This window comes from Mustela nivalis (assembly GCF_964662115.1).
Source record: "Mustela nivalis genome assembly, chromosome: 2".
Lineage (NCBI taxonomy): Eukaryota > Metazoa > Chordata > Mammalia > Carnivora > Mustelidae > Mustela > Mustela nivalis.
In genome coordinates, this window is record NC_139021.1 from 134,973,715 (window position 1) to 135,001,708 (window position 27,994).

At 49.2% G+C, this 27,994-nt stretch overlaps 4 protein-coding genes and 1 pseudogene across 18 annotated transcripts; 4 read left to right on the plus strand and 1 right to left on the minus strand.

Moving 5' to 3' along the window:
* Positions 1-4: 4 nt before the first annotated feature.
* Positions 5-5,846, plus strand: FUT11 (fucosyltransferase 11). 9 transcript variants are annotated; one of them, XR_014307115.1, is made up of 5 exons: positions 5-856; positions 990-1,615; positions 3,185-3,701; positions 3,946-4,277; positions 4,378-5,846. XR_014307115.1 is itself a non-coding variant. In XM_082717162.1 (4 exons), exons 1-4 carry the CDS (start codon positions 149-151, stop codon positions 3,950-3,952), a joined length of 1,404 nt encoding a protein of 467 aa, XP_082573288.1. In that variant the 5' UTR covers positions 32-148; the 3' UTR covers positions 3,953-4,022. The 9 variants fall into 9 exon arrangements, 4 of the variants coding, with proteins under 4 accessions (XP_082573288.1, XP_082573287.1, XP_082573289.1 ...); XR_014307116.1 differs by having other exon boundaries at positions 33-856; positions 3,949-4,277; XM_082717162.1 differs by lacking the exon at positions 4,378-5,846 and having other exon boundaries at positions 32-856; positions 3,644-3,706; positions 3,946-4,022.
* A 1,562-nt stretch (positions 5,847-7,408) lies between these two features.
* On the minus strand, positions 7,409-9,985 carry LOC309856370 (chromobox protein homolog 3 pseudogene; annotated as a pseudogene). Its single transcript has one exon. The product of its transcript is annotated as a chromobox protein homolog 3 pseudogene (transcript).
* Positions 9,986-10,153: 168 nt separating this feature from the next.
* Positions 10,154-11,459, plus strand: CHCHD1 (coiled-coil-helix-coiled-coil-helix domain containing 1). Its single transcript, XM_082717478.1, has 3 exons — positions 10,154-10,332; positions 10,459-10,577; positions 11,163-11,459. The coding sequence occupies exons 1-3, from the start codon at positions 10,209-10,211 to the stop codon at positions 11,271-11,273; spliced, it is 354 nt and encodes a 117-aa protein (XP_082573604.1). The 5' UTR covers positions 10,154-10,208; the 3' UTR covers positions 11,274-11,459.
* Positions 11,460-13,468: 2,009 nt separating this feature from the next.
* On the plus strand, positions 13,469-14,013 carry LOC309859356 (uncharacterized protein; the record flags this gene model as incomplete). Its single annotated transcript, XM_082719993.1, has 2 exons — positions 13,469-13,497; positions 13,654-14,013. Coding segments are annotated over exons 1-2 (387 nt in total), but the record flags the coding sequence as incomplete, so codon positions are not given.
* Positions 14,006-27,992, plus strand: ZSWIM8 (zinc finger SWIM-type containing 8). 6 transcript variants are annotated; one of them, XM_082716300.1, is made up of 26 exons: positions 14,008-14,222; positions 16,343-16,496; positions 16,745-16,839; positions 17,016-17,264; positions 17,334-17,470; positions 17,586-17,667; positions 17,802-17,922; positions 18,157-18,358; positions 18,478-18,653; positions 19,022-20,015; positions 20,778-20,909; positions 21,047-21,226; positions 21,333-21,516; positions 21,727-21,825; positions 22,417-22,541; positions 23,254-23,494; positions 23,593-23,751; positions 23,850-24,078; positions 24,251-24,540; positions 24,703-24,926; positions 25,488-25,976; positions 26,202-26,385; positions 26,489-26,665; positions 26,840-26,959; positions 27,216-27,394; positions 27,515-27,992. In XM_082716300.1, exons 1-26 carry the CDS (start codon positions 14,015-14,017, stop codon positions 27,716-27,718), a joined length of 5,634 nt encoding a protein of 1,877 aa, XP_082572426.1. In that variant the 5' UTR covers positions 14,008-14,014; the 3' UTR covers positions 27,719-27,992. The 6 variants fall into 6 exon arrangements, with proteins under 6 accessions (XP_082572430.1, XP_082572426.1, XP_082572427.1 ...); XM_082716301.1 differs by having other exon boundaries at positions 26,202-26,361; XM_082716303.1 differs by having other exon boundaries at positions 17,016-17,188; positions 17,363-17,470.
* The last annotated feature ends 2 nt before the right edge of the window (positions 27,993-27,994 follow it).

The window sequence follows — 27,994 nt, forward strand, 5'->3', positions numbered from 1 at the left end:
CAGAACTGCGCATGCGTCACACGCACTGCGGGCGTAGGACCTCGTCGGGTTGCGACTCACCGCAGGGCGGGGTCTAGTGCTGCCGGGAGGAGTTGCGGGTTTGGTGGGCGGTGGGGGGGGGGGCGGTTGGGGGCAGCTGGCAGTGGACATGGCGGCGGGCCGCAGCGGGGTTGTGCTTGCCGTCTTCGGAGTGCTTAGTATTTGTACGGTCAGCGGCTCTGGGCCTGTGGCTGAGAGGGAGACCGGCGGGGAGGCGGGCTGGACGGAGCCATGGGATGGTGCGGTTTTCCGGTCGCCCTCAGCGCTGGGCGCGGTCGGGGTGGCGCGCAGTCCAGGAACCCCGCGGCCAGGGAGGGAGGAGGCGGTGGACTTGCCGGTGCTGCTGTGGTGGAGCCCAGGCCTATTTCCTCACTTTCCGGGCGACTCGGAGCGCATCGAGTGCGCGCGCGGTGCGTGCCTGGCGTCCCGGGACCGACGGGTGCGGGGGCACTCACGGACGCGCGCGCTGCTCTTTTACGGCACTGACTTTCGCGCGTCTGAGGCGCCGCTGCCGCGCCTGGCACATCAGAGCTGGGCGCTTCTGCACGAGGAATCGCCCCTCAACAACTTCGTGCTGAGCCACGGGCCCGGCATCCGCCTCTTCAATCTCACTGCCACCTTCAGCCGCCATTCGGACTACCCGCTGGCGCTGCAATGGCTCCCCGGGACCGCCTACCTGCGCCGCGCGGCGCCTCCGCTACAGGAGCGCGCCGAGTGGCGCCGCCGCGGCTACGCGCCTTTGCTCTATCTGCAGTCCCACTGCGACGTGCCTGCGGACCGGGACCGCTACGTGCGCGAGCTGATGCGTTACATCCCGGTGGGTGGGGCCGGGCGGGGCCGGGGCGGGGCTGGGGGTGGACGCGAGGGGGCGCGTGCGGCTGAGGCCGGGACCCCTGGCGTCCCGGCAGACATGCAGCACCCACTTGACGGCCGTACTCTACCCCGCTCAGGTGGATTCCTATGGGAAATGCCTGCAAAATCGGGACCTGCCCACTTCGCGGTTACGGGACACAGCCACAGCCACCACCGAAGATCCAGAGCTTTTGGCCTTCTTGTCTCGCTATAAGTTCCACTTGGCCCTCGAAAATGCCATCTGTGATGACTACATGACAGAAAAACTTTGGCGCCCCATGCATCTCGGGGCTGTGCCTGTGTATCGCGGCTCTCCTTCTGTGAGGGACTGGATGCCCAACAATCACTCCATCATCCTCATTGATGACTTTGAGTCACCTCAGAAGCTGGCAGAATTTATTGACTTTCTGGACAAGAATGATGAGGAATACATGAAATACCTGGCATATAAGCAGCCTGGGGGCATCACCAACCAGTTCCTTCTGGATAGTCTGAAGCATCGGGAGTGGGGAGTGAATGATCCTTTGCTGCCTAACTACCTCAATGGCTTCGAGTGTTTCGTCTGTGACCATGAACTGGCTCGGCTGGAGGCCGAGAAAGCTCACGCAGCCTCTCCTGGGGATATCCCTGGCCCTGAACCTCATATTGCCCAGCCCTCACACATGGATTGCCCGATGCCCACACCTGGTTTTGGCAGTGTGGAAGAGATTCCTGAGAATGACAGGTAAGGATAGCTGAGGACCCTGTGGCCATCGAATCAAATGACTGATTGAGTAACTTGCTTGCTGTGGGCAGTGAACTCGTATTAGATACTTAGGGGATTGTTGTATAAGGAAATTATGACATGGACTTATTCTGCCTTTAAGGTGTCAAGAGTCTGGTTGGGGAGATAAGACAAACTGAAAAAGCTCAGTAAAAGATGCAAAGCAAAATATCATTCAAGGTGACAACATGAGATCAGCTTATGTGAACAGTGTTTGCAACAGGTCAAAACAGGCTTCGATCAGAGCAGAGGGGGCCTATTCAGATGAAGTGATGAGAGACAGAGTTGGGCAGATAAACTGGGGCCAGGCTATACATAGCCTGAATACTAGGCTCAGGAGTTAGACTCTCCTGAAAATTAACTCAGCTGTTTATTTAGCACCTTCTAAAGGATGGGGGTGGGGATGAGCAATACAAAGATGGGTATTTTGAGAGGTTTGTCTGCAGTAGGGTTTACATCTGTTAACCTGGCATAATTATTTTTTTTTAGATTTTTAAAATTTATTTATTTGACAGAGATCACAAGTAGGCAGAGAGGCAGGCAGAGAGAGAGGAAGGGAAGCAGGCTCCCTGCTGAGCAGAGATTCCGATTTGGGGCTCCATCCCAGAACCCTGGGATCATGAACCTGAGCCGAAGGCAGAGGCTTTAACCCATAACCTGCCATAATTATTAATAGCATCTCCTTTCACTCTTAAAAGTACCCTAGTTTGGATGATAAATTACGCATTTGCCCTAAACAAGAGAGAAGGACTGCTTTCAATAAATAATAATGAACAGTGGTGGGCAGTGTGAATTAGAAAAGTGAGGAAGCGTGTGCAGTAAGTGGCAGAAGGTGGTGCACTGGGAAACAGGTCAGCATGGGAGGTGTGAAAGTGTTGAAGCAACGTGCAGCAAGCCACATCTGTTTGGGGAGAGGTGATAAGACTATTAAGCTTAAGAAAGCAAGGCTGCTAGACTGGCCTGCAGAGACCGACTTGCACAGTAGATGGCAGCAGAGGGCCGTCTATATACACGGCTGGCAAACTTTTTTTCTTCTGGGAATGGAGCCTTCCATGAAGTAATTTGTATCTAGTATATGCTGAACATAGTATGATTTACTAGAAGAAAAATGTAAAACATTAAAAAAATATGTTTTATCTAGACATTGGGCATCACAGCACCTTCATTTTGATTATGGAAATAAAGGTGCAACTTAATAAGATAACCATCTAGAGGCTCCCTGGCTTTTCTTACAGAGAACGCTGGCCCTTGCCCTGCCTTCCTCTGAACTCCTTCCACATTTGGGAACCTGGAGTGGGCAAGTCAGGAAGTTTCACTCATTGTGGGTAGGCTGTGTGATAGATAATGTGTTGCAGCTTACTGTCACCTGTACTACTACTAGATTTACTTCACATTTCATTCTCTTCAAAGCAGTGCCCTGTCCCAGCCAGAGATTACTGTATCTGTTTAAGATTCTTTGACCCATTCAGAGAAGGCAGGACCATAGCTGTGCAGAGGTTCCATAATCCAACTCCCATTTTGATGTTTCAGCTGGAAGGAGATGTGGCTGCAAGATTATTGGCAAGGTCTGGACCAGGGGGAAGCTCTCACTGCCATGATCCACAACAATGAGACAAAGCAGATGAAATTTTGGGATTATCTACACGAGATCTTCATGAAAAGGAACCAAAATCTCTAATTATCCTTGCAAGAGCCTTTAACTTGGTAGAGTTAAGGAGACAGAAGTCCTTATTCTACTATCAGGGGCGTCTGCTGCACAACCTTAATGAACACTGTCTTATCATGAGTCCAAGGAATTCCATTTATAGCCACTGATATTTTATCCTAATGTTGTGTACCCACTGTCTCAGCTTGTGGTAATAGGGCCTGTCTTCAAGGAGAGGTGGAGGTCTCCAGTTCTTAGATTAGTGGGAAGCAAATGCCTGAAACACCCACTTGTTTCAAAGTGCTGATTGAACAGAATTTTAAAAGAACTGCATCTTTTTCTAGCCATCTCATTCTCTCAACTGTGATTGGAACAACACCTTGGTACTTGTCTAAGAATGAGGTAAGGTGGGTCAGATTTAAGATCTTAAAACTTTGATGCTATTCTTTAAAACTTTTCATTATTCAGTACCTTTCCTAATCTGTTTTCCTCATCTCCTGCTTTATAAACTGTTATGTTGGTGGTGAAGCAGAACTCTTGGTGGGTTGTATTCTGGTTCTTAGAGTTGTATTTTTAATATCATTTACTTGTCTTCGATGTCAAACTTTTTATTTTAAATGAATTTTTCTTTCTTGGTTTTCCACAGTAGCTGATGAAGATGCAGGAGCCTTGCCACCATCCCCACACTCATTCTCCCCTGCATTAAACTGACTATAGACTTGACAGCTTTTTTTACTCCTGATTTGCCTTTTTTTTTCCTCTTAAGAGTATATCATGAATTCCTTCTCATCTCCTAAACATGAAGATTCAATGGCTAATATATGCCATGTCAATTTAATGAATTGTCCTGCTCTATTTTAGGTTGCAGATAGAGACTCGGGCTGGAAATGATGACAGAGTATATATCATTCATATATATTTAAATGATTTTGGAATGTTAAAATAGACCAGTGCAAATCAAACTGCAGATTTTTATAGGTCTTTGTCTTTTCTCCCATCCAAGTACTAACCAGGCCCGACCCTGCTTAGCTTCCGAGATCAGACGAGATCGGGCGCGTTCAGGGTGGTATGGCCGTAGACGGTCTTTGTCTTTTCTATTTGCCTAATGAACTCTTCTATTTTACTATTTTTATATGCTACCAAAGTCTCGTTTTCCCCAAAGAGTCATGAAAATTATGTGGGAAAAAACAACCCAGCAATATAGTTGTAGTCATTCCCTCATATTATGTAGCATTTTTCACTTTATGTGGAATGAATATTCAAACATCATTCTATTACCAGTATCTGTCTGTACAACTTTCTACTTACTGAGACTGCATTTTGATGGAGCCCACCTAAGGTCCTCTCCAGGGGAGGTGAGGCAAGAGATATCCACAAGAGGCTGACTAAATAAAAAATTGTTAGGCAGATTTTGGGGTATAGCCAAACCCTTTTATCGCTGTGGTTTGAATATAAAGCTTAATGGGCAGGGAGACCATTAGGTTTTTCTGGGCCAGTGGAATAAGAAAGAATACTTTGGATTTTAGCACTACTCTGATTGTATAATATATTAATGAATTATCACTAGAGAAGTTCCAGAGCCCATCAGTTTATCTGTTTGGGAATTAATGTATGTACTTTTATATACACGTATACACACTGATATACAACCAGAAGTGTTTGTGTGTGTGTGTGTGTGTGTGTGTGTGTGTGTTAGATGCTTCAACAACTAGGGTCCCACCCTTAATATTGTGACATCTAAGGATGTGGCAGCTGTAATTGGGGTTGGATTTCACTGCCAGGGTGGTTCTTTTTCCATTTAATTTTTTAGTAAAAAATACCCTTCACAACAGCATGGAAAGTTTGCTTAACCTGTTTGAGCTTGTTCAGAAAAGAACAAGAGGGAAAGACAGACCTTCAAACATACTTATATTAAAATAGTAGCGACCCACAAAAGAAGTCGAATTCAGGACTCTGATTTCTGAATTTGCAATCTACTTAAATGCAGGTGCTGATTTATAGTGCAAACTACATACTACTCAAGTGCAAACTAAGGTTAGGAATCAAGTTTCATGATGTGCAATAAAATGGGTAAGTGCCAAGTGTATAACCATCCTTACCTCTCCTAATTAGACCAGTTCACACTGTCATTCCTTAGCACTTTTATGTACAAAGTGGGCCAGTTGTTGATGAATTATTGTGGCTGGAGACTCATGCCTGCTTTGTGGACAGTGCTTCCCAGACTTTCTCCTTTAATCCTATCACAAAAGAAGTATTCATAAAAGACCACGGTAAACCAGGTGCTATGTTTCCGCAAGAGAAAGCAGAACCAATATGAAGAGAAAGCAAACAATGTGAATTTTCTCTGGTTTGGGCCCAGCTTGCTCTGTGAACAGCAACAGGCTCAAGATTATTGGTGGAAGAAGTGTCTGACCAGGAATCAGTTTTATTTGTGCTGCTGGGGTGGCAGTGGAGTACGGGACTGATGTCTTTATTAATCTGTATGTTGCAGTTCTCTATTTTCTTACGTTTCATTTTGTATAATAAATGACTTCTTTTTAAACAGTGTCTTCTGCTTGGTTATATTTCTGGGCTGAGTATGATACACCTGGAGACTTGGTGGGTTGTATTCTGGTTCTTAGAGTTGTATTTTTAATATCATTTACTTGTCTTCGATGTCAAACTTTTTATTTATTTTTTATTTTATTTTTTTTTAAAGATTTTATTTATTTATTTGACAGACAGCAATCACAAGTAGGCAGAGAGGCAGGCAGAGAGAGAGGAGGAAGCAGGCTCCCCGCTGAGCAGAGAGCCCGATGCAGGGCTTGATCCCAGGACACCGAGATCATGACCTGAGCCGAAGGCAGCGGCTTAACCACTGAGCCACCCAGGCGCCCCTCAAACTTTTTATTTTAAATGAATTTTTCTTTCTTGGTTTTCCACAGTAGCTGATGAAGATGCAGGAGCCTTGCCACCATCCCCACACTCATTCTCCCCTGCATTAAACTGACTATAGACTTGACAGCTATTTTTTTACTCCTGATTTGCCTTTTTTTTCCCCCTTAAGAGTATATCATGAATTCCTTCTCATCTCATAAACATGAAGATTCAATGGCTAATATATGCCATGTCAATTTAATGAATTGTCCTGCTCTATTTTAAAGATTTTATTTATTTACTTGACAGAGAGAAATCACAAGTAGATGGAGAGGCAGGCAGAGAGAGAGAGAGGGAAGCAGGCTCCCTGCTGAGCAGAGAGGCCCATGCGGGACTCGATCCCAGGACCCTGAGATCATGACCTGAGCCAAAGGAAGCGGCTTAACCCACTGAGCCACCCAGGCTTGGAAAAACATGTCAAAACATTTGTTCATTTAACGAGTATTTACTGTCACTATTCTAGGCACTGGGGATTCAGGAAGACAGGGTCCCTTTCTCTCATGGTGCTTATTTTAAATGGGTGTTGCTGGTAAGCAAAGCTGTAAATAAACAATTGTCGTGGCCAGCGTGACAAACCGACCAGGGTCGAGAGGGTAAGAGGATGGTGAAAAGAAATTAAGAGACAAAGAGATGGGGGCAGGAGGAGCACCAAGGAGGATGTCCAACAGTGCCAATTTTATTCAAGGCTGTGAGGCATTATATAGCTAACAGAAACAATCATAAGAAAAGTATCTATTTTTAGCTGATTACTAAAGAGTTTGCAACATGCACAGAAAATCCTTCAAGCTTTCCTTTAAAGGAGGCACAAGTCAGGGCCTGGTTTGGTCCTCGTCTCAAATCTTACCATGGCCTCCCACAAACAATAAGTGAACAAGATAATTCAGACTGTGATATGTGCTATGGAAAAAATACAAAAGCTTGGTGTGGGGGGGGCGGGCTCAGGGAAGGCCTTTCCGACAGGAACTGAGACTCAACAGAAGAAAAAGAATCAGTCTTGCAGAGATCAGTGGGAATATTAAACATCTGTGATAAATGATTTTAACTTTAACAGTGATAAAATGATTTTTTAATTTTAGCACACTAAATTTTATACAACCAAATAAATATTGCTCCTCCGAAGTAGTCCTCATATGAACTAAAAGCTGTTCAAGTTAAGCTTCCATTACCAGAACCATTTTTTTTTAAAGGAATATAAAACTATTTATTGACCACTGTTTACCAGTATTTACAATAAAGTAAACAATGTACAGTTGGATAACATTCTGACTACAAAGTTACGGTTTTTCCTGGTTTCTGCTGAACCAGTAACTCAAATACTGAAAAGACTGAGCTTACATGTCAGGAATGAACTGGGGTAAAGAAAAAACATGCAGGTGAAAAATTTGGATTATACAAGCCTGTCCACCTATTTACTCCAGCAGGTGCTAAACTGCCAACATCTCTAACCATCTGATTATGATTAGCTTCCGTGAAGGAAGTTGTAGACAGTCCATGAATCACGACCTTTTAGTCAATACAGCACAGAGAATTTCAACTTCTTAAAAAGGAATGGTTCACTAGAAGGAATCTTTAAATGTCCATTTAACTAAAGTATTGCTTACCTAAGTAAAACACACAAGGACTTGTCTAGTTTTGTCATTTGGGTGGGGAGGTTTTTGGTAGTGATAAAATTTTCCTTTCAGGAATCTTGCAAATATACTTGCATTTATATGGCTGTAGAGAAGGATATGGATTCTGATATGGCTGCTTTTAAATTGTCCAATTTAAATTGTTTACATTATATTTAAATTGTCCAATTAATTACAAAATTTGAAAGATTAAGGCCTCAGGAAAAACTTCACTTTAAGTGATTTCTTTCTTTTTTTCTTTTAAGTGATTTATTTCTTAAAATGCTGAAAATGATAGCATCCTGGAAACATGGGCTTATCCATGGTTATAAAATGCTGTTTTTGTTTTGGTGAATGTTAAAAACAAAAACCACTTATGTATTTTAAGTATATACACACAAAAAAACCCCTAAATAAACAAAAAACCCAGAATGGTCTTTAGGCATATAGGAGTTAAACACAAATTCTGACTGAGTAAAGACTATGAAGATTTCCCCCAACATTTAGAAAAGGTTCTCTAATGCAGGGGGATAATATATCATGGTCTCAAATATTCTTTTCCGATAAAGGAAGCAACTACAGAAAGCTTTTATTTGTTTAAAGTAACCAGTGCTATAGATGCAAAAACCCCAACAACTCCCCCAATACTACTTCAAAACAAATATATCAAACTTGATTTTCATTAGAATTTTATTTCTTCACACTAATAAATCAAAAAACAAAGACCAAGATTTTATATATATATATAAAATCTGGGCTATATATATATATATATATATATATAGCAAACAATTATTGAGCTTCATCTTCTGGACAAGAATGCCAAGTTAGTCTCTCTTCATAAAAAGCAATTACAATTTGAGGACACTTCATGTTTGCCTCTTTTGCCAGCACCAAGTCTGCCTCATCTAAATCTTTCCATTTCATGAGAAACATTAATTCTCCACTGCTGTCTGTGGCACCAATTATTTGTTCAGGATCAAGACCTCTGGCAAAGCCTCTTGGTTTATCAGCAGCATCTCTTTTCTTCTTTGATTTGCTATCATCAGATTCACTGTCAGATAAAGATTTTCTTTTTGTACCATCTTTTTCTTTACCAGCTTTTTGAGAGTTAAGAAATGCTTCAATTAACTCTGGACAATCTAGATTTTCTTCAGGTTCCCAAGTATTGTCAGCATCTGTAAAACCCTTCCACTTCAGGAAATACTCCACCTTCCCATTCACTACACGTCGGTCCAGTACTTTTTCCACCACAAATTCTTCAGGCTCTGCCTCTTCTACTTTTTTACTCTTTCCATTCTGTTTCTTTCCCATTTTTTGCAATGTAGTTTTATTGGAGGCCATTTTATTGCAGACTTGAAGAGCTATTATTCACCGCCTCCGAGCTGCTCCGGGTCCCGGATCTGCGGCGTCTCCGGCCCTGCACGCCTCAAGCTCCAGCCACATCCCCAGAACCATTTCTTGAAGCTTATTTTTAAAGGCCTTGAGAATCCCTGGCACATCTTTGAGTTTTGTAAATAGCTTAAAGACACTTAGACCCAAGTCTGATGAAGCTAGGCATCACAACTGATGGGTCCAGTCTATTAATAGGAATGATACCACCAAGTATCTTCACAGGATTGGAGAGATTAAATTAGATGATAAATGCCAAAATGCTTAAACCCCACCCTACCCAATTAGATTATTACAAAGGAGAGCAAAGGATATATAGATAAGATACATAAGTAGTAGCAACTTTATTTTTATTTATTTATAAGTAGGCTCCACTCCCATCGTGGAGTTCAATGAAGGGCTTGAACTCACAACCCGCTGTCAAGACCTGAGCTGAGATCAAGAGCAGGACGTTTAACTGAATGAGACACCCAGCTGTCCCAGTAATAGCAACTGTTTAAAAGATCCTAATTTTTCTTTACAGTTTTGGGGTGGTTTTAAAGGTAGTAAAATCCAACAGTTCTTGAAGACTTGCCAAAATACAAAATCTGTCCAAACCAAACATATTTAAGTCTCATATTTTGATTCGCTCCCATCCTCTGTCCTTGCTTATGTCAATCATACTCTAGTTCAGCCAGCTCCCACCATAAACGAGGGTCCTTTTTATCAGGTCATTTACTAGATGTTCCCTGCTTAGTACCGCCCAGAGACTTCAGGGCCGCGAGCCCACAAAAGAGCGGTCTAGATCTGCGAACGAGCCCCAAAGACTCTCTCCTAACCTGCACACACGTCTCGAACGGCCGGTGTTGGATCCCAGCGTCCCGCCTGCCAGGCCAAGAGACCAAACAGGTGTCCCAGCTTCCCGCAGGTTGCGCGCCTACGCTCCTCGAGCTCTTTGGGGTCACGCAGGGTCACGTACGGGACGACGCAGAGCTTGCCGGGAGCTCGGTGCGCAATGGCGACGCCCAGCCTGCGGGGTCGCTTACCGCGGCTGGGGAACCCGCGGAAGCCTATACTGAAGCCCAACAAGCCCCTCATTCTAGCTAACCGTGTTGGGGAACGACGCCGGGACAAGGGCGGTGAGCAGTCGGAACCAGGGAGGCTACAGAGAGGAAGCCGGAGGGATGCACCGGACGGCTGGGTGGGAGGGCCTTAAGGTAAAAGGTTTCCTTGTGACTGACGGTTCTCTCGTTCTGCTCCTCCAGAGGCGACTTGTATCACAGAGATGTCGGTGATGATGGCGTGTTGGAAGCAGAATGAATTCCGCGACGAAGCGTGCAGAAAAGAGATCCAGGATTTCTTCGACTGTGCTTCTAGGGCTGAGGTGATAGAAGGCTCTTAGGGTGCCCTCTTGGGAGGAGAATGGGGGCGGGGATACAAGTAATTGTTCTTGCCTCTTGCTAGGTGATAGGAGGACCTTTTCATTCTACAAAGGCGAGGAAAGTTGTGGGAGCGATTTCACTCACCCTACAGTGAAAAAAGTTATGTTTTGAAGGCATTGTGATCTTGAGCGATTTCTTTCACTGCTCTAGGCTTTAACTATACCAGATGTAAAAGGAGGTTAATATTAATACCCATCTTACAGAATGTTGTATTAAATGGAGGAATGAATGGGAAAATTTTAAATGCTGCTCAAATAGATATTATTGTCTGAAATAGAGCTAAATATTGTGAAGGGCAGGTTGTTTGGATTTTAGCCTAAAATTAGTTGCTAGCTATCATGGTAGCTCAAGTCATACTGTCATCTGTAGGTTCCAAGTCCCTTTTGAAAGGAGACTGGATAGATGACACAGATAGTTCCAGGCTGGTTAATGTGTTATTGTGGTTTGCGGCATTGTGAGAACTTTTGGCCTAGGTCAGGATAAACTCCAGAGCTGTCATTTTTTTTTTTTTTTTTCTGTATTTTCAGGGGGCCCGAAAGATGAGATCAATCCAGGATACAGGAGAATCTGGGAATTTACCCCCCATGAAACTCAATAAGTTGTTACAGAGATTTCCTAACAAATCTCATGTCAGTTGAAAATGGAGAAGCATTTTCTATGACTGGACTGTAGCTACTGAGAACTATGCAGAGGTGTTTTAGAGACGTTTGCACTGCCATGCTCTATTTGAAAGGTGAAAGGAGGCAAGATATCTTTTCATCTTTTGTAATCATTGTCAGGGTGGAAGTTATGCTTTATCTTGAAATAAAATCCTCTGAAGAGAAGTTGGCCTTTGTTGTAGATTAGGTTTGTCCTCTATACTTGAACTCTGTATCCTTTATGAGACTGGAAGTTATTTGCTCCCTGATTTGCTCCAGGATCAGGACATATTTATTCTTTTTTTTTTTTTTAAGATTTTATTTATTTATTTGACAGAGATCACAAGCAGGCAGAGAGGCAGGCAGAGAGAGAGAGAGAGGAGGAAGCAGGCTCCCTGCTGAGCAGAGAGCCTGATGTGGGACTCGATCCCAGGACCCTGAGATCATGACCTGAGCCGAAGGCAGCGGATTAACCCACTGAGCCACCCAGGTGCCCAGGACATATTTATTCTTGTTCTGCATTTGAAGTTTACACCATTTAGTATTCTTGCCTTTGGATGCAGTAAGGGAGTTGAAGTTGCCTATAGGCAGAATTTTTTTTACCATCATCTGTAAGTATTTCGTAACTGCCTATTTCGTGCATAGCCCCTGCAAGATGCTTCCAGAATAATCAGAAAGTTCACAAACTAGTGACCAAAGTTGCTGCAGATGTATTTTATTTAGCCAACACAATTTAAAATTTCTTTTTAAATTAGAAGACCACCTTCAAAATAGGAAAAAATATCATTAAAAATCCACTTTGGAGCTTTCCATTAAAAAAAAAAAATCTGGCAATACTGATTTCTTATTCCTGCATGGCAATAATCAAGTAGAGCTGATTATCATTGTCTCTGTTCTCCAGGTACCTGGCATTGGCCTCTCCCAAATGGTGAAACTGAAACTTATTTGGCAGTTACCTTCTTTATCACCTGTTCACTTCTCTCATTAAGTTATCTACCTAGTTGCTGAAGGCATTAACTTAAGTGACCACTTGATATTTGAGACAATTGTATAGCATTTAATGTATACTCTGCCCTTTCAGGCATAACTAACTTAACGTTTCCTATGTACATTAGAGGATTAAATAGACAAAGGGAGGGGCACGTGGGTGGCTCAGTGGGTTAATCCTCTGCCTTCAGCTCAGGTCATGATCCCAGGGTCCTGGGATCCAGCCCCGCATCAGGCTCTCTGCTCAGCAGGGAGCCTGCTTCCCCCTCTCTCTCTCTGCCTGCCTCTCTGCCTACTTGTGATCTCTCTCTGTCAAATAAATAAAATAAAATAAATAAATAGACAAAGGGATCGGTGGGGTTTCTAAATCTCCAGTGGGATAATTAATCTGATAAAGAAAGGGTCTTGCTTCCGTGACCCCCACAGCTACCTATTCCCATAGTCCTCATAGACCGTGGGTATAGCACTGGACAGCACTAGTTCTGAGAGCTGAGGCTTTTAGCTGTAGGAAGAAGCTCGGTGCTTAGGCACTTTGGACTGGACTCAGGAGTTCTTAACCTAGGGTCAATAGATTCCCAGTAACAGGTCTGTGGACATGAATGAGAAAACAGATTTTATCTTTAGCCACAACTGAAATTTAGCATCTCAGGACTGAGGAAAACAAACCAAAGTATCAGCAATTCTTATGTGAAATCATATTTTCATATAGTTGTTTGCAGATACCTTGGTATCATACCCATCACTAGCTTCAAAATTATGGTAGTTACTACACTTACTGCTGGATAGATCTTAATGTGTAAATAAACAAGTATTACTATGTTACAAATTTGTTTTATTATTTTAAAAATTGTATTTCGACATAATTGGTTTTCTTTTTAATTTTTATATTTTGTGCATTTACAAACAATCTGAGAAGTGTTCCAGACTTCACCAGGCTGCCAAAGGGTCCGTAGCACACACAAAAAAAGGCTAAAAACATCTGAACTCCGAGGACCCACTCACAAAACACTACAACCATTTCCTGAAATCAAGTGCATTCTTTTCGCGTTGCTTCCCTGATGAGACCCTATAATAAGCCTAATGGAATGTAGGCTTCTGAACTACAACTCCCAGAAGGTGATGCGGACCCAGGGCCTATCCGGAGTTAAAACAGTAACTCCACCCAATAGTTCTTGTGTCATCGCTTGACAGCCTACGATTCCCAGCATTCATGGCGGCTGTTTATTCCTTGGAGACAGTATGGATGCCCTGTTATTGCTGGGATCTGTAGTCATTTTATATACCTCTGGGGGTTGGGTTCCTCTTACAGTATCTGAGGGTGGGTTTGAGGGAAAAAAAAAAGGCAGGAAGTGCAGCAATTAAACAAACAAGTCCTCTACATCTGCCGGTACAGAGTCCGGCTCCGAAGCGCGTGAAGGCGGAAGTGGTGGCGGTCGGCGCGGCCGGAAGTTCAGATCAGCTGATGGGGGAGGCGGCGCCGCAGCAGCCGAGAGGCCCCGGCTGCCGAGCGCTTCGCCCGGGCCCTGAGTCTCGGATACTGGCCACAATCCCCTTTCGCACCTCGCAGTTGGGCGAGGCCCGGTTCCATATCCCTTCCAGGCTTGAGATCCTCGTCCGGCACGGCCGCCCTGAGCGCCCCGGCTACCCCCAGCCCCGGCTCGCCCCTCAGGCCCCGGGCCTCCCCTCAGCCCCCGGCCGGCGGCCCAGGCCCCGGATCCGCGGGGGGGGACCCGGCCCCGGGGGGTGCAGGCCCCATGGAGCTGATGTTCGCGGAATGGGAGGACGGAGAGCGCTTTTCATTCGAAGATTCGGACCGCTTTGAGGAGGATTCACTCTGTTCCTTCATCTCCGAGGCCGAGAGCCTCTGCCAGAACTGGCGGGGATGGCGCAAACAGTCCGCGGGGCCCAATTCCCCCACTGGCGGCGGTGGCGGAGGTGGCAGTGGCGGTACCAGAATGCGAGGTGAGAGTAAGAGGAGGGGGAAGGGAGCGGGCTGGCTCTGCTCAGGCCTTGCTGGGGAGCTGTCCGTGCTCGGGAGCTGTCCCGGACCGCGAGCTGTCCCAAGCTCAGAACGGACTTCTGGACTCGCTTTTCCAGTCTTCCTGGGGTTGGCTTCTCCACATCAGGGTGCGCGCGCGAGTGCGCGCGCATCTGTGTGTTTTGGAGTGGTGGCTGGGAAATCCTGAGTTGGATAGGATTAGCAACAGAAAGTAGATCTTTTGTGGTTCATTTGCCTTAGAGATGGGGTAGGAGAAAAAACTCGTCTGATTTGGGAATACGCACCGAGTTCAGCCCGTGGCGAGCCAGAAAACAGAAAAGAAGGTGGGTAAGAGGTGTCTTGTGAAGAGGGGACCACTTGAGGTGTGTCAACCCCATTGCAAAGTGCTTTGGGAGCTTCCTCTTAACGGTGATGACGGTCTTTGATCTGGCTACACCAAGAGCGGATTCCATCCAGAGGAAAGTGGAGGTGAATTGGCCTGTGAGAGGAAATTCCATAGTTACATAGGTTCACATCAGAGGCTTGGTTCTCGGCCATGTTGAACATCTGTGAGGAGCGGAGGCTGGGACCACTGGATTAGAACCTTACATTTTTATCATCTGGGGCCCGAAAAGAGTGCAGGTAATTGCCTCTAGATCTCCTTATGAAACACTTTTCTTGCTTTTTGCTGTAAGTGTCTTTCACTCTTGGGTCTTTCAGTAGATTAACCCATTAGTGCTGTGAGGAATTTCCCACTTAGGAAAGGGGATTGAGGGGACAGTGATGATAAGTGAAGCTCCACAGGCTCAAGACTCACCACATCCTTTCCCTGCCTTCCTCATGGCACAGTTTTTGTCCTGGGCCTCAATGCATGCTGACTTTTCTCAGCAGTTGGGGTTGTGATTCTACTCTGGCCATTCCAAGAATCCTGTTTTCCAAACTGTCCTACAAAGATTTTTAGCACCCCTCTGGGACAGAGGGAAATGTACACTTGTCACTTGTTCAGAGTGGTAGTGTTCAACTTCATTTGGAGCGGTGGCATATGTTCTGTGTACACACACCCACACGCCCACAGAGATCATAGGCAGTTTCACTGTGGGTCTTTTACGGTCTCCTTGCTTCTTTCACATTTGCATGTGTGGGTAGCCTTGGGGCTTAGAGCTCCTTTGCTTTGAGGGAAGTAACCCAAGTCATGTTGGTGAAATTTTTCAGCATATAGATATTTTCCTGAATAGGTTAACATCTAGGAAAGCATATCATTGCCCAAGTCCCCGCCCTCCTGGGCTACCCTCAGTTGCTCACTTGTAAAATAAGATTAACTTTAAAAAAAAAAAGGTTTCTTTCAGCTCCGTGATTTTCTGATCTGTTTTCTAATCTGACTAGCAATTTGGGGAGATATGCATGCAGTCTATTGTGTTTTACCACTATTTGGTTAAAACATTGTAGGAAATCTTGAGTGGCAGTTCCATCCTACTCCAGGTGATAACAGGAGCACTTAGGTTCCCTTGGGATAACCCATCTTCCTCCCCACCCTCCTTCCCAGGTTCCCATTGTAAGAAGCCAAGGTTCAGGTGTGCCACAGGACAAGCAGCCTGTCTTGTGCTGGAGTTCCCTCTCTTAATACCTCTGGGCTCTGGCCCATCTTCACTCCTTGGGTAGAGGTGTAGAGTCATCTAGAGAAAAAGGGATAGTAAAAAAGCAATTGGAGAAGAGAACGTCAGAGGAGAGATGTTAACAACATAGTATGAATCTAAAATGCTAGGTATAAGAGAAATTAGATGCTGAGCCATGTGAGAGGGGTTACTTGCTAGGATTCTGGAACACACCTGTTTGGCCAGGAGTTTCTAGGATATCCCTGGTATCTTCTGTTCTAGACCTTAGGTAACAGGCTGTGGGCTGCAGTTGATTCGTTCCCCTCCCCAAGATGGGAGTTATAAGGCTTAATGAATCCTAACAGGAGGGTCCCTTGGTTTTTCATCCAGGTCTCCCCTTTCTTTCTAGTGATGTGGGGCCCAAGAAGTTAGGCATTGGCATTGGTGCCAAGTAATCATGGCCCTTTTCATTTCCCCTTCTCTTTACCCTCACCCAAACATTTGTTTCCAAGATGGACTGGTGATCCCATTGGTGGAGCTATCAGCAAAGCAGGTGGCATTTCATATCCCATTTGAAGTGGTGGAGAAAGTTTATCCCCCAGTGCCTGAGCAGCTACAGCTCCGAATTGCTTTTTGGAGCTTCCCTGAGAATGAAGAGGATATCCGGTGAGGCTAAAGGACTGATGGTGGGGAGTGGGTCCTGATATTCCACACTGTGTACTGGGCTTCCTACAGAACAAAGGAGATACTGTATTTGGGGCTGTGGTAAGAAGAAGACAAGGGGAGGAGAGTGCCTGGGTTTTTCCCCAAGAGGGAGTAACACTGGGGAGAGAGTGCCCAGGGCGTTGTGGTCTCTGTCAGGGTCTCTAGAAAGTTGTTTGCTGAGTTGTGGCTGTGATCTTCTTCACTACCAGGCTGTATTCGTGCCTAGCCAATGGCAGTGCGGATGAGTTCCAGCGAGGGGACCAGCTGTTCCGCATGAGGGCTGTGAAAGACCCCCTGCAGATAGGTAAGGGTGCCTTCTGGCCCTGCGGCAGCCCCTGCTTCTCCCACCCCCTCTGTTAAGAATGAAGGACCTATTGCAAGGAGCTAGAGCAGGTTCTCAGACTAACTGCAGGGCCAGGGTTGCGGACAGAGAATGTTGTCGTGCTGGCGCTCCCTGACCATGCCCGTGTTTCTCCCCAGGGTTCCACCTGAGTGCTACAGTGGTGCCACCTCAGATGGTCCCCCCCAAAGGGGCCTACAACGTGGCTGTGATGTTTGACCGCTGCCGGGTCACTTCCTGCAGCTGCACCTGTGGGGCTGGGGCCAAATGGTGCACTCACGTCGTGGCACTCTGTCTCTTCCGCATCCACAACGTGAGGCCCTCCCAATTTATCCCGGTCCTATCCTACGCTCCATCCCCCCCTTCTCCGCTGCATGCCTGGCCACAACGTGAGCCCCCTTGCCCCCCTTAATCTGCCTCTCTTTACCCAGCTCCAGCGATAGCAGGCCTTTTCTCAGCTTGTTCTATTTCTTTGTGTCCCCTGCAGGCTTCTGCAGTCTGCCTGCGTGCCCCGGTCTCAGAGTCCCTATCTCGGCTGCAGAGGGACCAGCTGCAAAAGTTTGCTCAGTACCTCATCAGTGAGCTCCCTCAGCAGGTGAGTGAGGTTGGCACACCCTCATATCCAACTCCAGGCTCCGGATCGCATGTGAGCCTTCGTGTTAGACACTGCCTTGTTGGGTCACCGATGCCTTTGTCCCTTTCGATTTCAGATCCTCCCCACAGCCCAGCGGCTTCTAGATGAACTCCTCTCTTCCCAGTCAACAGCCATCAATACCGTGTGTGGAGCCCCCGGTTAGTGTGGAGTGAAGGCAGGGTGGTAGGAGGGAAGGAGGCGGGTAGCACAGAGCACCGCTTCCTCAAAGTGTGCTGTTGTCAGGCGAATCCAGGTCCCTATCTCTAGGCAACTGACTGCCTGTCACCCCCAGACCCCACAGCAGGGCCGTCCGCCTCTGATCAGAGTACCTGGTATTTGGATGAATCGACACTCACCGACAACATCAAGAAGACTCTGCACAAGTTCTGTGGACCCTCGCCTGTGGTCTTCAGGTACCTTGGATGCACGCCTGCATTCATGGCAGAAGGGAGCATCCCTCAGGCTGTTGAGAGCTCCTTTGTTTTGTGAATACCCATGTTCCAAGAATTTTTGTCCTGGACACCTTTTCCCCCTACACCTTGTATTTTGGGTCAGGACCCCTTTTGGGTCAAAGCTCAGGTGCACGTTGACTTGTCAAAGGCAGCCCCATCTCGGGGTCAGCATGTTCCACTCCACTGCCTTCACAGTGACGTGAATTCCATGTACCTGTCTTCCACGGAGCCTCCAGCTGCTGCTGAATGGGCATGTCTGCTGCGCCCTCTGAGGGGCCGCGAGCCAGAGGGGGTCTGGAACCTGCTTAGCATTGTGCGGGAGATGTTTAAACGGAGGGACAGCAATGCTGCCCCCTTGTTGGAAATCCTCACTGACCAGTGCCTCACCTACGAACAGGTAATCCTCTGGAGTTGGCTAGCCCCATTGCGGTTCATTTTCTCCCTCCCTGGACCTCTTTTCCCTCTTGCCGACAGGGGCGCAGGAGAGGGCTGCTCTATCTTTCTCTTCGTTTCCAGATAACAGGTTGGTGGTACAGCGTGCGCACCTCCGCCTCCCACAGCAGTGCCAGTGGGCACACGGGTCGTAGCAATGGGCAGTCAGAGGTCGCAGCCCACGCGTGTGCCAGCATGTGCGATGAGATGGTCACACTGTGGAGGCTTGCTGTTCTAGACCCTGCACTCAGCCCTCAGCGGTGAGTCTCTCCCTGGGCAATGCAGGTACTGAGACAGCCTGGGACAGATCCGGCCCTTGTCTCGTGTACACATAGAGATGTCCTGTTCTTCTAGCCCTTGGGGAATGGCAGGTGCTGGGCGTTAGGGTTACCAGTGACTTAGGAGTCCTTTTTCTGAGAGGCTTTCTTCCTTCCCTTCCCTAAATAGCTCCCACTTTCCCTCGTATCTGAGTGTTGGAGTGATGTGTGTGGGCTCGTTCAAGAAGTGCTTCCCTGGGCCCTTCCCTGGGCCCCCCATTCTGGGATTTATGCCTCCTCGGTCTCCTTCCATCACTTCTCAGGGCAGAATATAGCCGCCCCCCGCAGCCTCCCCAACTTTGTTCCCACAGCCGCCGGGAACTGTGTGCACAGCTACGCCAGTGGCAGCTGAAGGTGATTGAGAACGTGAAGCGGGGGCAGCACAAAAAGACCCTGGAGCGGCTCTTCCCTGGCTTCCGGCCGGCGGTGGAGGCATGCTACTTCAACTGGGAAGAGGCCTACCCGCTTCCCGGTGTCACCTACAGTGGCACGGACCGGAAGTTGGCACTGTGCTGGGCCCGAGCCCTGCCACCTCGGCCAGGTGCCTCCCGATCTGGGGCCCTGGAGGAATCACGGGAGCGTCCCCGACCTCTTCCTTCTGAGCCAGCTGTGCGGCCCAAGGAGCCTGGGGCCAAGCGCAAGGGATTGGGTGAGGGGGTCCCCTCATCGCAGCGGGGGCCCCGCCGCCTCTCTGCTGAGGGGGGAGATAAGGTTCTGCATAAGATGGGTCCAGGTGGGGGCAAAGCCAAGGCACTGGGTGGGGCTGGCAGTGGGGGCAAGGGCTCAGCAGGCGGTGGGAGCAAGCGACGGCTGAGCAGTGAAGACAGCTCCCTGGAGCCAGATTTGGCCGAGATGAGCCTGGATGACAGCAGCCTGGCCCTGGGTGCAGAGGCCAGCACCTTTGGTGGATTCCCTGAGAGCCCTCCACCCTGCCCTCCTCCCAGCGGCTCCCGAGGTCCTTCCACCTTCCTTCCTGAACCCCCAGATACTTACGAAGAAGATGGTGGTGTGTACTTCTCAGAAGGGCCTGAGCCTCCCACAGCCTCTGCTGGCCCCCATGGCCTGTTGCCTGGGGAGGTCTGTACTCGGGACGACCTCCCTTCCACAGATGAGAGTGGCAGTGGGCTCCCCAAAACTAAAGAGGCAACCACCGCAGTCGGAGAGGAGGATGATGACTACCAGGCATATTATCTGAATGCCCAGGATGGGGCTGGGGGCGAGGAGGAGAAGGCCGAGGGCGGGGCCGGGGAGGAGCACGACCTGTTTGCCGGGCTGAAGCCACTGGAGCAGGAGAGCCGCATGGAGGTGAGCAGGAGGGTGCTTCTTGGCCACAGCTGGGAGCAGGGCCAGCTGGCTGTAGTTGGGGGTGTCAGGAGTGTAGAGCATGGCTGTTAGAATCTGGCAGTGGGCTACTAGCTGGCCTCCCTGCCTGCAGTCTGTTCTCTTCACTGCTTCAGTATTGATTTTCCTGAACTGATGGTGTCACTCTCATACATAAAAGTCTTAAGTATTTTTCATTGCCCTGAGTTTAAAAATGAAGGTCCTTGGCATGACCTGTGAGGCTCTACTTGTTCTGATTGTTGTGTGCTTCTCCTGACTCATTTAGCTGTTTGTCCTTCATACTGGTCAGCTGAACCATTCCTCTAGCTTGCCATGTGCTTTCTTTTGCATCCTTACATGTGCACAGATTGGCCTTTCTGCCTAGAATGTTCTTCCCTCACCTTACCTGGTCAGCTCCTGTTCCTTCTTCAGGTCTCAGATATCTTGGTGATCACTTCCTCGAGGAAGTTTTCCCTGAGATTGCTCCCCTGCCCCAGGCCCCAGTGAGGTATCTTCCCCACCTGTTTTCTCTCTTGACCCTTCCCTGTGGTAGCTGGCTTCACGCTGGTTTGTGTGTTCGTGTGTTTGTTTCTCTGATCAGACTGTGGGTTTTTGTGGTGTCCCCAGGAGCAGTATAGGGCCTAGCATGTAGCAAGTACTCACAGGATGTTTGCTGCGTGAGTGAGTACGGTGCCCTGCCCCTGGAAGGTAGGGCTTCAGTCTGCGTGCTGCCCATGTGCTCTCCAGGTTTTGTTTGCCTGTGCTGAGGCCCTGCATGCGCACGGCTACAGCAGTGAGGCCTCCCGCCTCACCGTGGAGCTTGCCCAGGACCTGCTAGCCAACCCACCCGACCTCAAGGTAGAGCCGCCCCCTGCCAAGGTGAGAGACCCCCACCAACCTCCTCCTCCTCCGCTCACCCCTTAACCCTCTTATATGCCCCATCCCAAGTGAGAGCGTCCTCTTCCCTCCACCAAGATGAGTCAGATTCATCTGCCTGCCTCCTTGTACTTCTTCAGGGCAAGAAGAACAAGGTGTCTACGAGCCGTCAGACCTGGGTGGCCACCAACACCCTGACCAAGGCAGCCTTCCTGTTGACAGTGCTAAGTGAGCGTCCGGAGCACCACAACCTGGCCTTCCGAGTCGGCATGTTTGCCTTGGAGCTGCAGAGGCCCCCGGCTTCTACCAAGGCCTTGGAGGTCAGAGGTTCTTTGTTTCTGAGCCTTGTATTGCCATCTCCTCAGAGCCATGCAGCTTGATCTCTATGGAAGTATTGGAGGTCTGAGCTCCTGCTTACACTGTTAGGTGAAGCTGGCATACCAGGAGTCTGAGGTGGCTGCCCTGCTCAAGAAGATTCCTCTGGGTCCGAATGAGATGAGTACCATGCGGTGCCGGGCAGAGGAGCTTCGGGAGGGGACGCTCTGTGACTATCGGCCCGTTTTGCCTCTCATGTTGGCCAGTTTCATCTTTGACGTTCTCTGTGCTCCAGGTATGGCGCGTGACTCTACAGCAAGTAGGAATCTTGGGTAGGAGTAGTTTTCTCTAAGGAGAAACCAAGAGCCCCAAGGCTCTTAATTGCCTTTAGGACCCATCAGGCAGCTTCATGAGAGGTCTGAACTGATCAGGGTCTTGGGTTCCCTACATTTCATTCTTTTCTGTGTTGCTTCTGTCTGGCTAACTTACTCCAACTTTAATCTAGTGGTTTCTCCCACGGGCTCCCGGCCTCCGAGTCGTAACTGGAACAACGAGATGCCTGGAGATGAGGAGTTGGGATTTGAAGCAGCAGTTGCTGCCTTAGGTGAGTCTAGCATATCTTGAGCACATCTGTGAGCTAAGCCTGGCCCAGGCCATGAAGGGTGTGAGACATGGCCATGTTTTGAAGGGACTGTAGGGTAGTGGGACAACCAGAATGACCTATATAAGCCAAGTAGTGTCTATGAGACAGTCAAGAATTTAGGAACAAAATATGTGCTTTGGGTGTTGGCTTTATAAGGGCAGAGAAACAAAAATCTAGGAAAAGGACTCAGGAAGGGTGTAGAATATGGAATGTGGGTTAAAAGATCAGTTAAGTTTCTGATAGGTAGACAAAACACCATGAATAAAGACAGGGGGGCAGTCAAGTCTTCATGAGAGTGATGAGTCCAACATCCTTGAAGTGATGGGTATGCTGTGAAGGTAGAGTGGATCAGGTTATGAAGGTCTTAAAAAGCAGATCGAAGCTAAGGCTGGATGTAATAGGCACTGGGGACTTTCCACAGGGGCTATGGTTTGGTCCAGGAAAACTCCTCAGCTCAGATGCTGGTGGCTCGCAGCCCTGGCCTGTTCACCTTTGCTGCTGTCTTGAGAGTTACTGCCATTCTCAGGCCCTATGAGACTCTTCTTCTCACAGGTATGAAGACAACAGTGAGTGAGGCAGAGCATCCCCTCCTGTGTGAAGGCACACGTCGGGAGAAGGGTGACCTGGCACTGGCACTAATGATCACTTACAAGGATGACCAAGCCAAGCTCAAAAAGGTAGGGACTGAGGTACTGGGATTTTGACAGGCAGAGAGCAAATTTTACCACCTTTCTCAGGAATTCCAGTACAATGAGGAAAGGGCTATATTGCTCATAGGAGATTAATGGGAGAATCTTGGAGACATTTTATAAAGACGAAGACCAAATTGCTGGGGACGCGGGGACTAGGTGGCTCATTAAGTTGAGCATTCAACTCTTGATTTCGGCTCAGGTCATGATCGCAGGGTCATGAGATTGAACTCTGTACTGGGCTCTGCACTGGGTGTAGAGCTGGCTTGGGATTCTCTCTTCCCTCTGCCCCTCCCTGTCACGCTTGTATGTACACTCTCCCTCTAAAATTAAAAACAAACAAAACTAAAAAACAAAACAAAAAACCATAAAAGAAAAAACTAAAAACAAAAAAAGACCAGTGGTTCTCATAGGAGTGCTTGAGCAGGGGATGGAAGAAGAGAAACAGAGGGCATAGAGTCAGTTATACATTTATTTCAATATTTATTGAATATCAATATTCAGTCCTGTGATTAAGTCTTAGGCTATCAAGATACGTAAGCTAGCCCCAATCCTGGTCAGGGGGAATGGTTCTCCTATGGTTGTAACTGGGGAAGGCTTCCTGAACAGGTTAATATTAAGCTGTTTCAAATAGAGAGGAAGGTAATAGAAATTGATGTCAGGATATAAAGGGCATCTTGTCGCTGCTTCTGTTCTCCAGATCTTAGACAAACTCTTGGACCGAGAGAGCCAGACGCATAAGCCCCAGACACTGAGTTCGTTCTACTCATCTAGCCGCCCAGCCACAGCCAGCCAGAGGTCTCCTTCAAAGCATGGGGGCCCATCTGCCCCAGGGACCTTGCAACCGCTGACCTCGGGTTCTGCTGGGCCTACTCAGCCAGGGAATGTGGCAGGGACTGGGCCAGGCCCCACTGAGGGCTTCACAGAGAAGAATGTGCCTGGTGAGGTGGGGGCACTGGGCAGGGGGGATGAATGGTGTGGAACGGTGTTGGGGTCCTCTTTCCTGAGCTCATCCCAATGTCCTGTTTTCCCCACCTAGAAAGTTCCCCACATTCTCCCTGTGAGGGTCTCCCATCTGAGGCAGCTTTGACCCCCAGGCCAGAAGGGAAGGTTCCCAGCCGTCTGGCACTTGGCAGTCGTGGAGGCTACAATGGACGGGGCTGGGGCTCCCCAGGGCGGCCTAAGAAGAAACACACAGGTATGAGAACCCGTGGGATGAAATGGAGGGAAGGATATTCCTGAAGTCTGAATTCTGGAACTTCTAGCCTCTGAGATTCACTTGTCTTGGGGGGTTAGGTATGGCCAGCATTGATAGCAGTGCCCCTGAAACCACATCGGATAGCTCTCCCACCTTAAGTCGGAGGCCACTTCGAGGGGGCTGGGCCCCCACCTCCTGGGGCCGAGGACAGGACAGTGACAGCATTAGCAGCTCTTCCTCGGACTCTCTGGGCTCCTCGTCCTCCAGTGGAAGTCGCCGGGCCAGTGCCAGTGGAGGGGCCCGGGCGAAGACCGTTGAAGTTGGCAGGTTAGTGTAAGAAATACCATCTCCTCTCATCTGGCCCACCTTCAGACACATCCCTAGTGTAATCTAGCTATTGTTCCCCCAGTGACCCTACTTACCCTGGTTTTTCCCACCCTACCTGGATACCCGTTTCAGAGAAACCCCAACCCCCGTCCCTACCCCATTGCCCCTTCAGGTACAAGGGCCGCCGTCCCGAGAGTCATGCCCCTCATGTACCCAATCAGCCATCAGAGGCAGCTGCACACTTCTACTTCGAGTTGGCGAAGACGGTGCTGATCAAGGCAGGGGGCAACAGCAGCACTTCCATTTTCACACATCCATCTTCCTCAGGGGGCCACCAGGGTCCTCACCGCAACCTGCACCTTTGCGCCTTCGAGATTGGGCTTTATGCCCTTGGCCTGCACAACTTTGTTTCTCCCAACTGGCTCTCACGTACTTACTCTTCCCACGTTTCCTGGATTACAGGTAAACCCAGTGGCTTGACTTGGGTATGGGAGGGGGGTTAATTGGTAGAGCGGAGTCTTATCCTTGTGGAATTACTGATCTGATAAAATGATCTGACACCATTCCTGCTCCCCATTGGTGCCCCTACTAACCCCATTCTGATTTTTGCTCCTTTCCCTGAAGGTCAGGCAATGGAGATTGGCAGTGCAGCTCTGACTATACTGGTAGAATGCTGGGATGGACACCTGACACCCCCTGAGGTTGCATCCCTGGCTGACAGGGCATCACGGGCACGAGACTCCAATATGGTGAGGGCGGCAGCAGAGCTAGCCCTAAGCTGCCTGCCTCATGCCCATGCACTGAACCCCAATGAGATCCAGCGGGCCCTGGTGCAGTGCAAGGAGCAGGTATTTCTACAGGCAATCTGGGGACCTGCTTTGAGGCATTTGTGCAGGGGCACTGTGCATGGGGAAAACTAACAGCCCAGCTCTTAATTCCCATTTCCTGAAGTTCACAGATTGTCCAGTTTGTTCTGTTATGGTGATACTTGACATATTAATATTAATGCATTTTAATATCCATTACTTCTTTTGCTTTGTAACTCTGGGATTAGGATTATTTCTGTTTTATAGATAAGGAAATGGAGGCCTATACTTTAGGGACCAAGGTGATCACCAGGCTGGAATCCTTAGAGCAGGTCTTGGGGAGACAGTGGAATTGAATGGGAGTGTGTGGCTAAGTTAGTTTGGAACTGGGACTATAACCTGGGTCTTCTACTGGTCAGCAGGTGTTTTGTTCAGTGCCTGTGTGAAACATTTGCTGCTCTGACATAGACTCTGAGCATTGGCCCTAACCTCTGATGCCTCCTTGGGAACCAGCCAACTGAGAGGGAGATGCTGGAATGTTACTTTAAACCGTGCTTGAGTAAAGACCCTCCCCCACTTAACCCTCTGTGCCCTTCCTTCCAGGATAACCTGATGTTGGAGAAGGCCTGCATGGCAGTGGAAGAGGCGGCTAAGGGTGGGGGTGTATACCCCGAAGTGTTGTTTGAGGTTGCTCACCAGTGGTTCTGGCTATATGAGCAGACAGCAGGTGGCTCATCCACAGCCCGGGAAGGGGCTACAAGCTGTAGTGCCAGTGGGATCAGGGCAGCTGGGGAGGCTGGGCGGGGGCTGCCTGAGGGCAGGGGGGGCCCAGGGACTGAGCCGGTTACAGTGGCAGCGGCGGCAGTGACAGCAGCAGCCACAGTGGTGCCAGTCATCTCAGTGGGGTCCAGTTTATATCCAGGTCCAGGACTGGGGCATGGTCATTCCCCTGGCCTGCACCCCTACACTGCTCTACAGCCCCACCTGCCCTGCAGCCCTCAATACCTCACCCACCCAGCTCACCCTGCCCACCCAATGCCTCACATGCCCCGGCCTGCCGTCTTCCCTGTGCCCAGCTCTGCATACCCACAGGTGAGACCAGTGTTCTACTGGGGGGTGGGTTTGGGCATGTGGAAGAATTGTGAGTTCATGTGGGGTTGGAGTGGGGTACTCTGGGAGAATAATAGGGCTGTCCTGGTGAGGTAGTAGATGTCTGGGTGATCCAGGCCATCTAAGAAATGTAGAGACATCCAGTTGTGGGCAGAAGAGGGAGAACTGTATCTTAACATAATTTCCTTCTCTTCTCCCTATCTTTAGGGTGTGCATCCTGCCTTCTTGGGGGCTCAGTACCCTTACTCAGTGACTCCCCCCTCACTTGCTGCCACTGCTGTGTCTTTCCCCGTCCCTTCTATGGCGCCCATCACAGTACATCCCTACCACACAGAGCCAGGGCTCCCACTGCCCACCAGTGTGGCCTGTGAGTTGTGGGGACAGGGAACAGGTGAACGGAGGGGAGGTCTACTGGGCAGGGGAGATAGGGAAGGAACCCTCTCTGTCCCTCTGTGGGCTGTGAGTTGCTCATATGGCTTTCATCCTTCCCACAGTGAGCAGTGTCCATCCAGCATCCACGTTTCCAGCCATCCAGGGTGCCTCGTTGCCTGCCCTGACTACGCAGCCCAGCCCTCTGGTGAGCGGGGGGTTTCCACCACCCGAGGAGGAGACACACAGTCAGCCTGTCAACCCACACAGCCTACACCACCTGCACGCTGCCTACCGTGTTGGTGAGAGGAGGTCCCCTTTTGTGCCCCCACTTGCAGTTGTGCCGCAGGCTCTTTGGTGACACCTCCCTCCCTCCCCTCAGCTCTTGATTTGTTTCCTGTGGGATCAGGTGTACCAGGTTGGGGTAGAGGAGGGAAAGGATGTCCCCTCACCGTGTGCCCACCCTTTTCTCCCAGGAATGCTGGCACTGGAGATGCTGGGTCGCCGAGCACATAATGATCACCCCAACAACTTCTCCCGCTCCCCCCCCTACACTGATGATGTCAAATGGTTGCTGGGGCTGGCAGCAAAGCTGGGTAACACCTCCTCTCCCCAGGACCATTGTCCGCCCCCCACCCACTTCCCCCACCTTCCTGTCCCAGACCTCCTTCCTAGCTCTTGCTCAGAGTTGAGGCCTTGGTCGGGTATGTGTGCGTGCGCGGGGGGTGGGGGGTTACCTCAGCTCCTGGGGTGGAGGGAGGCTCTCTGCCAGGCCAGAGCTGAGAGAGAAAAGTTGGGTCCCTAGGGCAGAGGTGGCCACCCCCGTCTCATGCCCCTCCCCCTGCCCCCCAGGAGTGAACTACGTGCACCAGTTCTGTGTGGGGGCAGCCAAGGGGGTGCTGAGCCCGTTTGTGCTGCAGGAGATCGTCATGGAGACGCTGCAGCGGCTGAGCCCTGCTCATGCCCACAACCACCTGCGTGCCCCGGCCTTCCACCAACTGGTGCAGCGCTGCCAGCAGGCATACATGCAGGTGCCAACGCAGGATGGATGGAGGATGGGGGAGCCCCTCCTGGGCAGGCAGGGAACAGGTTCCCCCACGGGCCAGGGAGGACAGGCCTGGTTCTGTGCTTAGTGGCTCATCCTCTTGCAGTACATCCACCACCGCCTGATTCACCTGACCCCTGCCGACTACGACGACTTTGTGAACGCGATCCGCAGTGCCCGCAGCGCCTTCTGCCTGACACCCATGGGCATGATGCAGTTCAACGACATCCTGCAGAACCTCAAGCGCAGCAAACAGACCAAGGAGCTGTGGCAGCGGGTCTCACTCGAGATGACCACCTTCTCCCCATGAATCTGGCCCCTCTAGGGTCCTATACGGGGACACAGGCCTGTGGCTATGGGGGCCCCTCACACAGAGGGAGTGAATCTTGGCTGGACAGATCATCCCCACTCAGTTCTCTGGTAGCCCAGACTGGCAGCTGCTCCTGGGCTGTAGCTTGGGGCCAAGATGTCTCAGACCCTAGAAGCCTAGGGTTGGGGGAGACAGCCCTGTCTGGGAGGGGGCATTGGGTGGCCTCTGGTATTTATTTGGCATTTATAAATATATAAACTCCTTTTTTACTCTAGT

Coding starts and splice junctions, on each gene's coding strand:
- FUT11 (XM_082717161.1), top strand. CDS start 149: ATGGCGGCGGGCCGCAGCGGGGTTGTGCTTGCCGTCTTCGGAGTGCTT. Junction 857..989: donor AGCTGATGCGTTACATCCCG/GTGGGTGGGGCC, acceptor TACCCCGCTCAG/GTGGATTCCTATGGGAAATG. Junction 3,702..3,948: donor GGTACTTGTCTAAGAATGAG/GTAAGGTGGGTC, acceptor TTTCCACAGTAG/CTGATGAAGATGCAGGAGCC.
- CHCHD1 (XM_082717478.1), top strand. CDS start 10,209: ATGGCGACGCCCAGCCTGCGGGGTCGCTTACCGCGGCTGGGGAACCCG. Junction 10,333..10,458: donor ACGACGCCGGGACAAGGGCG/GTGAGCAGTCGG, acceptor CTGCTCCTCCAG/AGGCGACTTGTATCACAGAG. Junction 10,578..11,162: donor ACTGTGCTTCTAGGGCTGAG/GTGATAGAAGGC, acceptor CTGTATTTTCAG/GGGGCCCGAAAGATGAGATC.
- ZSWIM8 (XM_082716305.1), top strand. CDS start 14,015: ATGGAGCTGATGTTCGCGGAATGGGAGGACGGAGAGCGCTTTTCATTC. Junction 16,840..17,015: donor GAAAGACCCCCTGCAGATAG/GTAAGGGTGCCT, acceptor GTTTCTCCCCAG/GGTTCCACCTGAGTGCTACA. Junction 17,923..18,156: donor CCCTCGCCTGTGGTCTTCAG/GTACCTTGGATG, acceptor CTGCCTTCACAG/TGACGTGAATTCCATGTACC.